The sequence below is a fragment of the Tyto alba genome, unplaced genomic scaffold, assembly GCF_018691265.1.
Source record: "Tyto alba isolate M040663 unplaced genomic scaffold, T.alba_DEE_v4.0 Super-Scaffold_100000100064, whole genome shotgun sequence".
Lineage (NCBI taxonomy): Eukaryota > Metazoa > Chordata > Aves > Strigiformes > Tytonidae > Tyto > Tyto alba.
In genome coordinates, this window is record NW_024881265.1 from 359,399 (window position 1) to 370,582 (window position 11,184).

Below are 11,184 nucleotides of genomic sequence, written 5' to 3' on the forward strand. Positions count from 1 at the left end.
TAAAAAAGATCACCGGGTGGGGTCTGGAGCCAATGGGAGAAGGAGTTACCACAGGAGGGGGGCGGGATGAACGTGCGCGAACCAATGGAAGGAGGAATGACCGCGGAAGGAGGCGGGACGGACACGCCCCTCCCCGCCCCCGGGGGTGGAGCGAACCAATCGGAAGCGGAGAGCGAGGTGGAGGACTGTGGCGGAGTGCAGCCACTCTAGGCGAGTTGTCTGTGGTTGCGCAGGCGCAGAGAAGCGGCGCCCGGCCATGCCGAAGGCTGCGCGCCCGGCGGCTCCTCCGCAGGAGGAATGGCGGGGAGAGGGCGAGGGGCAGGGTAAGGGCGGGGATCCCCGGTCCCTCCGCAGCGGGGGGAGCGGAGTCGGGACGCCTAGGACGGGGAGGGGGGTGTCGGGTTCCTTGAAGGGAGGGTGAGGCCTGTTGGGGGGGGGGGGGGGGAACACACGAACAGCCGGAGGGGTGCGATTAGCCTTGGAAAGGGGTTAAAATTCGCGGAGTTGCGGTGGTGGTGGTGGGGTGATGGGCCCTTTTGGGGGGGTGATGGAGCGATGGGCCCTTTTGGGAGCGCGATGAGCCCTTTTGAGGGGGTGATGAAGTGCTGAGCCCTTTTGGGGGGGCTCTTGGGCACATTGGTGGAGTGGTGGGAGTGCTCGGCTGCCGGTGTCCCATGGGTGTGGAGGGCACGCACGCACACACACGCACAGACAGAGATTTGGGTGCTTTGGGGTGGGGGGATCCGCGATGTTGGGCCCCTCAGGGCAGCAGGGGGTGGGTGGGGAGAAGCCGCCTGGATCCCCAGGAACGGGGCTGAGCTTTTCCCTGCCCAGAGCAACCGGTGAAGAAAGGGAAGAAAGACCGGCGAGGCAAGAAATCGGTGAGCTCTTGACCCCTGAGCATTGACCCCTGAGCCTAAAACCCCCCCACACACCCCCTTGACCTTTGCCCTTCGCCCTCAGTTCTTTGAGGAACTGGCAGAGGAGGAGAAAGCGGCGCCGGCTGAAGCCCCCACCCCCCCGGAGAAGGAGGCGCCGGCCCCCCAGGTTCATTAGGAGATGAGTAACAAGGGGGTGGGGCTGAGGGGATTGAGAGGGGGTAGCTGAGATTTGAGATTAATTAAAAAGGGGGTTAATGAGGTTTTACCACCCCACCCCTCCAAGGCTTCCCGGCGGAAGCGAGACCGGCGGAAAGAGCGGCGGCGGCCGGGAGCAGAGCCGGAGCCGGAGGAGGTGGAGCTCAGCCGGCGCCTGCAGGAGTTAGCAGCAGCTGGCAGCGAAGATGAGGAGGAGGAAGGTGAGCGAGGGGGGACTTTATAACCCCCCACCCCCCCCAAAACTGGGAGCAGCGAGTCTGCTTAGGGTAGAGCGTCGCCACCAGGAAGTGCTGGGCTGGGTGCGCTCTAGGCCGTGGCTGACTCACAGCTCTATGGTTGCTCACTAACCGTCTCCCCCCCCCCCCCCCCCCCCCACAGTGCCAGCTCCGAGGAAAGGGGGGAGGAGGAGAAAGGTGAGTGTGTGGAGGGGTCCCTCAAAATAGGGGAGGGATCCTAAAATAGGAGGGTTGTGGGGGGATTTGAAGGGGAGGGGGGACGCAGTGTAAAAATGGGGAAAAAGTTGAGGAAAAGGAGCCAAAATTGGGGGGGAGGGGGAGGGTGGGAAGGAAATATTTTGGGGTCTCTGCTCCCCAACCTCCCCTTATTGCCCGCGCAGGGCGGCAACGTGTTTGCGGCGCTGAGCCAGGAGCAGAGCGAGGACGAGGAGGAGGAGGAGAGGAGGGATGAAGGCTTGCGGCCTGGCAAGGGGAAAAGCAGCAAGGTGGGGGGTGCCTGGCTCCCTGGGAGTTCTGGGGAGGTGGGGGGGCACCCCAAAAGGTGGGCTTTGTGTTGGGGGAAGGACCCAGCTGCCTGGGTCCCCCACTCTCTGACGGCTCCGGGCAGGAGGAAGAGGAGGGGGAGAAGAAGAAGAAGAGCCGCAAGAACGAGAAGGCCAAGGGGAAGCGGCAGGTGAAGATGGGGTTTGAGGAGGTGGGGGGGGGGGGCTGAAGGGGTGATCCCCACGCTTTGGGGGCTCCCCACGCTTTGGGGGCTCACTCCAGTGTTTTTCCCCCTTAGGGAAAACCTGCCAGTGAGGATGAGGCCGAAGGCTCCGATGAGGATGAGCGACCCAAAGGCGGGAAGGTGAGGAGGGGAGGGGCACGGCAAACCTGGCCACGTTTTTGGTGAGGAATGAGGCAGCGGGGCTGATTTCACCCCCCTCCCCCCCCCCCCCCCCCCAGAACAAGTTTGCAGCTTTGTGTGAGGAGGAGGAGGAGGAGGAAGAGGAGGATGAAGCCGAAGAGCCCCGGAAGGGCAGTGAACCCGTGAGTCCCTTGGGATGAGGGGGGTTCCCCCTCATTCCCAGGTCCCCAAAAACTGATGGAAATGGGGGGGGGGCGGCGGGAAATGGGGCGTGTGCTTTGTCCCAGCCTGAGGAGGAGGATGGCGGGAGGAAGGCCGAGCCCGATGCCCGCGTCAGCAAGAAGGAGAAGAAGAAGATGAAGAAACAGGTGAGGAGGTGGGGTGGGGGGCGGAGCTGGGGAGGAGGGGGTGTGGCTTGATGCTGACCCCACCCCTGTTTTGCTCCGCCCCCCCTTTTTTTCCTAAGATGGAGTATGAGCGGCAGGTCGCCACCATAAAGGCGGCGGCGGCAGCGGGGGAGAACGACTTCTCGGTGTCGCAGGCCGAGCTCTCCTCGCGGCAGGCCATGCTGGAGAACGCCTCTGACATCAAGGTGACCCCCAAAACCTGCCGGAATCACCCCCCAAAAAAAAAAAAAAAAAGAAACAAATTTCACTCAGTTTCTACCTATCTTCCCCTCTCATCACAGTGAGGTGGTATCACCCATACTTATTCACACCCCACTTCTCCCCCCCGCCATATTAGAGAGGTGGTATCTCCTATGCTCCAGTAATACTGTGGAATGGGTCATGCCATTGTGCGGGGGATAGGGGGGAACTGGAACACACCATTATAACAGTAACAGGGGGGACTACACTGGTAAAATGGGGAGGTAGGGTCATACCACTGTAGAGGGAAATGCGGGGAACTGGGACAGAGCGTTATACTGGGAACAGGGAGAAGTGAGTTATTGTGTTACACTGGGAAACAGGAGAGCTGGGTTATACTCTTGTACTGGGAAAGGAGGGATTGGGACATACCATTATACTGGGGATGGGGGAAGTGGGTTATTGCATTGTACTAGAAAAGGGGAGCTGGGCTATGCCATTTTACTGGGGAAGGGGGGGAACTGGGACACACTTATACTGGGAAAGTGGGGGGTGGTGTCACTGTTGTACTGGGAAGGAAAGGGGGTGGCATCGCTCTTGTGCTGAGACAGTAAAAATTGTCTTACTGGGAAAGGGGGAAACTGAGTCATACCATTGTAGTGGGGAAAGGGGGGGAGATCAGGTCATACCATTACACATGGGAAGGGGAGGATCTGGGAGACACCATTATCTTAGAGAAGGGAAGGAACTGGGTTGTACCACTGGACCAGCAGAAAAGAGGTGCTGGTTTGGGGGGGGGTCGGGGGGCCACCCCTGACCCCCCCCCCCCCTTTTCCTCATCACAGCTGGAGAAGTTCAGCATCTCAGCCCACGGGAAGGAGCTTTACGTCAACGCCGACCTCTACATCGTGGCCGGGCGCCGCTACGGCCTGGTGGGACCCAACGGGTGGGTGCCCCCCACCCTTAAAAGGGGTGTTTCTTCCCCCACCCCCCCCCTCTTCCCCACCCAGCAGTGTTTAACTCCTCGCTCCCCTGCAGGAAAGGCAAAACGACGCTGCTGAAACACATCGCGAACCGGGCGCTGAGCATCCCCCCCAACATCGACGTCTTGCTCTGCGAGCAAGGTGTGCCTGGGCGGCTGGAGAGGGGTGCTCTCCTGGCTCCCTAGATCCCTCCCCCACCCCCCAAAAAAATACCCCTTCCCTCTCCCCCCCCCCCCCAACCAGAGGTGGTGGCAGACGAAACGCCGGCGGTGCAGGCCGTGCTGCGCGCCGACACCAAACGCCTCCGTTTGCTGGAGGAGGAGAAACGGCTGCAGGCGATGCTGGAAGGCGGCGACGACGCGGCCGCCGAGCGCTTGGAAAAGGTCCGAAAAGCTTTGGGGACAGCGAGGAACCCCTCAAAAACCCCCAGCCCACCCCTTTCCCCCCCCCCTTCAAATGACAACCAACCCCCTTCGCATAGGTGTACGAGGAGCTGCGGGTCATCGGGGCGGCTGCGGCCGAGGCCAAGGCGCGGCGGATTCTCGCCGGTCTCGGCTTCAATCCTGAAATGCAGAACAGAGCGACGAGGAAATTCTCCGGTGGGTGGCGGATGAGGGTGTCGCTGGCCCGGTAAGTGACAAGGAGGGGATGTTTTTGGAAGGGGGGGGGGGGGGGGCGGGTTTGGGGGTGACAAGCGTGGCCAGGACCTGCTGGTGACACCGGTGTCACTTCAGGGCTTTGTTTATGGAGCCGACGTTGCTGATGTTGGATGAACCCACCAACCACCTCGATCTCAACGCCGTCATCTGGCTCAATAAGTGGGGACAAGGGACATTGGGGGGGGGGGGGGGGGTCACAAGGGTGGGGGGGACCCTGAGAACGGGTAGCCTTAAGTTGGGGGGGGGGCACCTGAGGGGTTGTAGGGGGGTGGGGATGTCCCTAAGGAGGGGTGACCCCCCAAGGGGAATGTCCCCAGGGGACGTTTTGGGGTGTCCCCAAGGAGAGGGGGGGGTGGAATTTCCTGTGTATTTTCCACACCCCCCCCCATATCCTTGTGTTGTGTGCGTGTGTCCCCCCAGTTACCTGCAGACCTGGAAGAAGACGTTGCTGGTGGTGTCCCATGATCAGGGTTTCCTTGATGACGTCTGCACCGACATCATCCACCTCGACGCTCAGCGCCTCTACTATTACCGGGGCAACTACAGTGAGTTGCAGGGGAGAGATTTAACTGGGGGGGGGGAAGTAATTAGAGGGATTAATTACTCTTTCCCACCCCCCCCCCTCGCTTTGTGTTTTGCAGTGACGTTCAAGAAGATGTACCAGCAGAAGCAGAAGGAGCTGCTCAAGCAGTTTGAGAAGCAGGAGAAGAAGCTCCGGGACCTCAAAGCTGGCGGCAAATCCACCAAGCAGGCGGTGAGGGGGGGGGGGGGGGGGGAAATCCCTCTGGGATCCACTCCCCGGGAATCGCTCTCCCTTGTGTCCCCCACCATCCTCGTGTTGCGGATCCCCCCCCGCTCTGTCCCTCCTCCCCCTGCCACGTGGGCTGGCTTCACGGCGGGGATCCCCGCTGCGGCGGGATCTGCTGCAGGGATCCCGAGGGATCTGGGGGGCTGGGGGGGTGGGTTATCCCACAGGATTGCCCAGGGTTGGATCCCTCACCACAGCCCAGCTCCCTAGAAGGGATCCGGGGCTGGGGGTGGGTTGTGTGGATCCCGGAGTGGATCCCCTCGTGGCCGTCCTCAGGAGAAGCAGACGAAGGAGGCGCTGACGCGGAAGCAGCAGAAGTGCCGCCGGCGGACGGCGGCGGAGGAGGCGGCCGAGGCCCCCGAGCTGCTGAAGCGACCCCGGGAATACACCGTCCGCTTCACCTTCCCCAACCCGCCCCCCCTCAGCCCCCCCATCCTCGGCCTCCACGGTACCCTGGGGGGGGGAGGGATGTTGGGGCTCTTTGGGGGGCTGTCAGGGGTGGTAAAGGGGTACTGGGGAGGTGTTACGAAGGAGGGAGGGGGGCTGGGAGGGTTTGGGGGGGGGTCAGGGGGTGGTTGGGGGGCTGGAGGGTGGTTGGGGGGATGTTATGGTGGAGTGGGGGCAAGTTGGGGCTCTTTGGGGGGCTGTCGGGGGTGGTAAGGGGGTATTGGGAAGGTGTCACGAAGGAGGGAGGGGGGCTGGGAGGGTTTTGGGGGGGGTCAGGGGGTGGTTGGGGGGATGTTATGGTGGAGTGGGGGCAAGTTGGGGCTCTTTGGGGGGCTGTAGGGGGTGGTAAGGGGGTATTGGGGAGGTGTTACGAAGGAGTGAGGGGGGCTGGAAGGGTTTTGGGGGGGTCAGGGGGTGGTTGGGATTTGGGGGAAGTTGGGGTGCTGTGGGGGGGTGTTAAGGTGGTATGTGGGGGGGTGTTATGGATGAGTGAGTGGGGCTGAGGGGCTCTGAGGGTTTTGGGGGGGTCAGAGGGGGGTTGGGGGGATTTGAGGGGCTGGGGGGTGGTTGGGAGGGTGTTATGGTGGAGTGGGGGGAAGTCGGGGCTCTTTGGGGGGCTGTGGGGGGACTGAGGTGTTAAGAGGGTATTTGGGGGGGTTGTTTTGGAGGAGTGAAGGGGGCTGGGGGGTTTTGGGGGGTCAGGGGTGGTTGGAGGGATTTGGAGGGGGGGATAGGGGGTGGCTGAGGGGGATGTGGGGGGCACGGGGGGGGGGGTTGGGGGAATTCAGGGACCTGGGGGGAGGCGGGGGGGGATTTGGGATGGTTTGGGGGGGGGGGGACATGGGTCACTGTGGGTGTGTTAAGACGTGATTTGGGGGTCTTGGGGCACTAGAGGGGGGTCGGGGCTCAGGGGGCAATTCAGGGGTGCCTGGGGTACCCCCCCCACCCTGCCCCACTTTATCCACACCCCCCCACCCCCCCCACAGGCGTCGACTTCGGCTACGAGGGGCAGGAGCTGCTTTTCCGCAACCTCGACTTCGGCATCGATATGGAGTCGCGGGGTGAGGCCCTACCTAAACACCCCCGGGGGGACCCTGAGAGACCCTACAATAACACGGGGCTTGGGGGGACCCCCACCCCAATTTTTTCCTCTCTCCCCCCCCCCCCCCCCCCCCCCCCCCCCCAGTTTGCATCGTGGGCCCCAATGGCGTGGGGAAGAGCACGCTGCTGCAGCTGCTGACGGGGCAGCTGACGCCGGTATGGGGGGAAAAAAAGAAAAACACATAAAAAATAAGGGGTGAACCCCAAAATTTAGGGGGGTGGGGGGCAGAGGGGGAAAAAGGAGGGGGCGGGGTGAGGTTCTGGTGCATTTTTGGGGGTTCCCTGGGGTAGTTGAGCCATTGGGAGGGGCGGAGCGGGGGAGAATCCTCCATTCCCAAGCTGCTGGGAGGATTTTGGGGGGTTTCCGGGGGGTTGGGGGGCAGGTTTTGGGGACCCCCAGGGGCTGGGGTTGGATTTGGGGGGGGTCTGTGTGTCCCCAACTCATCTCTCTTGCAGACGCGGGGGCAGATGCGCAGGAACCATCGGCTGGTGAGCGCGGGGGGGCGGGGCTTGTGAGGGAAGGGGCGTGGCCTCTGACTGGGGCATGGCTTATAGGCAGGGCTTCCGGTGGGGGGGGGGGGGGGGGGGGGGGCAGAGCTGGGAAGGGGCGTGGCTTTGCGGGGGCAGTGCCTATGGGTGGAATGTGGGGGTGGGGCCTGGGGTTGGGGGCGTGGCTTCCCCCCAGAGTGCTCTGGCTTCCCGCCCTGCAGCGGACTGTTCCACATAGCAAAGGGGGAGGTGAGGGAGGGGGGTTGTTTCTTAATTCCATGGGCGTGGCTGGTGGGTGTGGCTGCTGGGTGTGGCCTGACCACGCCCCCCTCCCTGGCAGAAAGTGGGGTTTTTCAACCAGCAAGCGGCCGAGCAGCTGCGGCTGGAGGAGACGGCGGCCGAGTACCTGCAGCGCAGCTTCAACCTCCCCCACCAGGACGCCCGGAAGTGCCTGGGCCGCTTCGGGCTGGAAAGCCACGCCCACACCCTCCAGATCGCCAAGCTGTCGGGTGGGGGGGGGGTGGGGCTAGGGGCGGGGCTGGCGCCGCGGGGGGCGGGGTTGGGAGGGTGTGGGCAAGGCCAGTGCGTGTGGGTGGGGCTTCCTGCTGGGGGGGTGTGGTCTGGGCAGGGGGAGGAGTTGGGGGTTAAATGAGGGGGCGGGGCTTGGGGGAAAGGGTGGAGCTAACACCCTGGGGGTGGAGCTAGTGCACCTCACATCAATGGGGCTGGGGAATGGGGGTGGAGCTTCTTTATGGAAGCCTGTCCCGAGGGGTGGAGCCTCCTGCCCTGGGGATGGGGCCTGGCAGCATGGGCGGGGCCAAGCAGCAGAACGCTGCCTATGGGGACTGCCTGGGTATGATTGGCAGCGCTCAGAAGAGCCTATCAGGGGAGCGGGGGGGTGGAGCTATGGGGGGGGGTGGGGCTTCCCCGGGCTAAGCCCTGCCCCCTTCCCTGCAGGGGGGCAGAAGGCCCGGGTGGTGTTTGCTGAGCTGGCCTGCTGCGAGCCAGATGTCCTCATCCTGGTGAGTGGGCGGGGCTTAAGGGAGAGGGGTGGAGCTTAAGGGTAAAGGGTGGGGCTGTACATCACCACGCCCCCCCGCCCCCCCCCCCAGGATGAACCCACCAATAACCTGGACATCGAATCCATCGACGCTTTGGCCGACGCCATCAATGAATATCGGGGAGGTGAGGCGGGGGGGAAAAGAGGGGGGGGGTTGGGGGCGTGGCTGAGCGCATGACGTCATGGCCATGACCTCACAGCTGTCATCGTGGTGAGCCACGACGCCCGCCTGATCACCGAGACGGGCTGTCAGCTCTGGGTGGTGGAGGAGCAGGGGCTGAGCCAGATCGACGGCGACTTCGACGACTACAAGCGGGAGGTGCTGGAGGCGCTGGGGGAGGTCGTCATCAACCGGCCCCGCGAGTGACACGGGGGGGGTCCCCCCTGTGCCCCCCACCCCCTGGGAATAAAGAGGAATGGTGCACCCGTGCCTGGAAAGCGCCTTGATTTGGGGCTGCCCTCAGTAGGGTTCAGGGTGAACATTATTAATATGTTCTAGGGTGAACGCCCTCAGTATGTTCCAGAACGAATGTTCCCAATATGTACCAGGGTTAATGCCCTTATTAGTTTCCAGAGTGAACATTATCAGTAGGATTCAGAGTGAAAATATTCTCAGTAGGTTCCAGGGTTAACGCACTCAGTAGGTTCCAGAGTGAACACCCTCAGTAGGTTCCAGAATGAACATAATTAGTATAGTCCAGGATTAACAATGTCAGTAGGCTCCAGAGTGAACGTTCTCAATATGTTCCACAGTTAATGAACTTACTAAGTTTCAGAGTGAACACCCTCAGTAGGTTCCAGAGTGAACAAACCCCCCACCCCCCAGTGCTGACATGAACACTTTTTTTTCTTTTTTTAAAGGATTTTTTTTCCACCAGTTTATTATTAATGTACAAAATATACAAAAGGGGGAGGGGCGGGCGCGGGGCCCCTCCCCCGGCCAAGTTTTCACAGAAAACAAGTGTCCGGCGCAGCCCCTCCCCCTGCTTCCACCCTCCCCCGTCCGTTTCCCCCCCCCCCCACTTCCACCCAAACTCCACCCACCCCACCCCCCAAAAAAAAAAAAAAAAAAAAAAAAAAAAAAGCCCCCCCACACCCCCGGGCGGCGGCATGGCGCGAGTGGGGGTGCAACGGCCCCGGGCGCAAGGGTGGGGGGGGGGGGGAGGGGGGTTTGGGCCACCCCCCAAACTGGAGGGTGGCCCCAAATGGGGGGTGGGAGGAGGGGAATCAACACCCCCCTGGGGTGGGTTTGGCCCCCGGGAGGTATTTACACCCTTTGGGGGGGGGGGGTAGTTTTATAACCCGGCAGCAGCATTTGAACCCTGGGGGGGGTAAATTTGGGGGGGGGGGGGAGGGGATAGTTACACCCCCCCCAAGGGGGTATTTACCCCTCCGAGGGGGGGGATAATGCCCATGGGGGGGTAGTTACCCCAAGGAGGAGCAGTTGGGGCCCTGGGGGGGTGGATTTACCCCCCCTGGGGGGGTGGTTTTGCCTCCCCCCCCCCCCCCCCCCCCCAGGAGGAATTTGCACCCCAGAGAGGGGTGGTGACACCCTTCAGCAGGGTATTTACACCGCTGGGGGGGGGGGGGGGTGGGAGGGCAATTACACCCCACGGGTGGATATTTACATCCCACACGTGGGTATTTACACCCCAAGGGGGAGTATTTACCCCACCCCCCCCGCCAGGTGCCTCTTTCTGCCCCACAAGTGGCGGAGGGGGCTCCTTCTGCCCAGGTGTGTGGGGGGGGGGGGGGGGGGGTTGACCCACGGGTGGGATATTGACACCCCTGGGCGGGGGGGGCAGTATTTGCACCCTGGGGGGGGGGTTATTTGCACCCCGGGGAAGGGGGGGTGATTGTCCCCTGGAGGTTCCTTCCACCCCTGGGCAGGGGGGGGGGCGGGGGGGGTGTCTGTCCCCTGGGGGTTCCTTCCACCCCTGGGGGTTATTTCCACCCCGGGGGGGGGGGGTGTCTTTGCGCCCTGGGGTGGGGGGGGTGGAGGGGGGGGGGGGGCTGTGAATTCAGCGCCGGGGGCGTCCCCGCGGCCTCACAGAAGCCATAAAAGTGGTGGCTGCAGCGCGAGTCTGAGAGGAGGAGGAGGAGGATGGGGGGGGGGGGGGGGAGAGGAGGAAGAGGAGGAGGAGGAGGGTGGGGGGGAGGAAGGGCGGCGGCGGGCGCTACGGCAGGGGCGGCCAGTTGACGCCGGGGTGGTAGAAGGCACAGTTGTTCTCGTACCTGCAGCTGCCCTTCAGCATGAAGTGGCGACAGACGGCGCGGCTCGGCAGCTCTGCGTGAGAGAAAAGGGGGGGTGTGGGGCGGGGGGGGGGGGCGGCGGGGGGCAGGGGGGCGGGGGGGGGGGGGGAGGGGGATGGGGAAAAGGCCGCGTCAGGCGCCCCCCCCAGCCCCTCGGCGACCCCACGGCTGCCCCACGGCGGCGGGGAGAGGGCGGGGGCCGGGGTTTGGGGAGGGGAGGCAGCTATGGGGCAGCTCTGAGCCCCACAGATTGGGGGGGGGGGTAAATTGGGGGGGGTCACATCTGTGCCCCATAATTTGGTGGGGGGGCTCTATGTCCTGTAGATTTGGGGGGAAGAGATCTGTGCCCCACACATTTGGGACGGGCAGCACATCTAGAGCTCCCCCCGCAGAGGCTGGGTGCTGTGGGGTGGAGCAGGCAGCTCCCAGCATGCTTTGCTGCCCACCCCACAGCTGAGCTTAACTCCCAGCATGCCTCAGGGCAGAGCTGAATTCCTTCCCTCTCTCCCCCCCCCACCCCCAGCTGGGAGTGGGAACTACAACCCCCAGCATGCCTTGCGGCAGCTGCGGTTAACTCCCAGCATGCCTCACGGCCCCCCTGAACGCTGCCCTTACAA

General features: G+C 63.3%; 1 protein-coding gene across 2 annotated transcripts; it reads left to right on the forward strand.

Moving 5' to 3' along the window:
* The first annotated feature begins 163 nt into the window (after positions 1–163).
* Positions 164–8,738, forward strand: ABCF1 (ATP binding cassette subfamily F member 1). Of its 2 annotated transcripts, none has more exons than XM_042802513.1 (26): positions 164–323; positions 835–881; positions 964–1,047; positions 1,165–1,297; positions 1,476–1,510; positions 1,714–1,818; positions 1,941–2,012; positions 2,115–2,180; positions 2,279–2,362; positions 2,468–2,548; positions 2,647–2,772; positions 3,613–3,713; positions 3,806–3,891; positions 3,994–4,133; positions 4,232–4,380; positions 4,485–4,568; positions 4,830–4,954; positions 5,051–5,163; positions 5,494–5,665; positions 6,651–6,725; positions 6,851–6,921; positions 7,222–7,254; positions 7,595–7,763; positions 8,212–8,276; positions 8,367–8,439; positions 8,515–8,738. In XM_042802513.1, exons 1-26 carry the CDS (start codon positions 257–259, stop codon positions 8,679–8,681), a joined length of 2,523 nt encoding a protein of 840 aa, XP_042658447.1. In that variant the 5' UTR covers positions 164–256; the 3' UTR covers positions 8,682–8,738. The 2 variants fall into 2 exon arrangements, with proteins under 2 accessions (XP_042658447.1, XP_042658451.1); XM_042802517.1 differs by having other exon boundaries at positions 1,941–2,006.
* Positions 8,739–11,184: the final 2,446 nt, after the last annotated feature.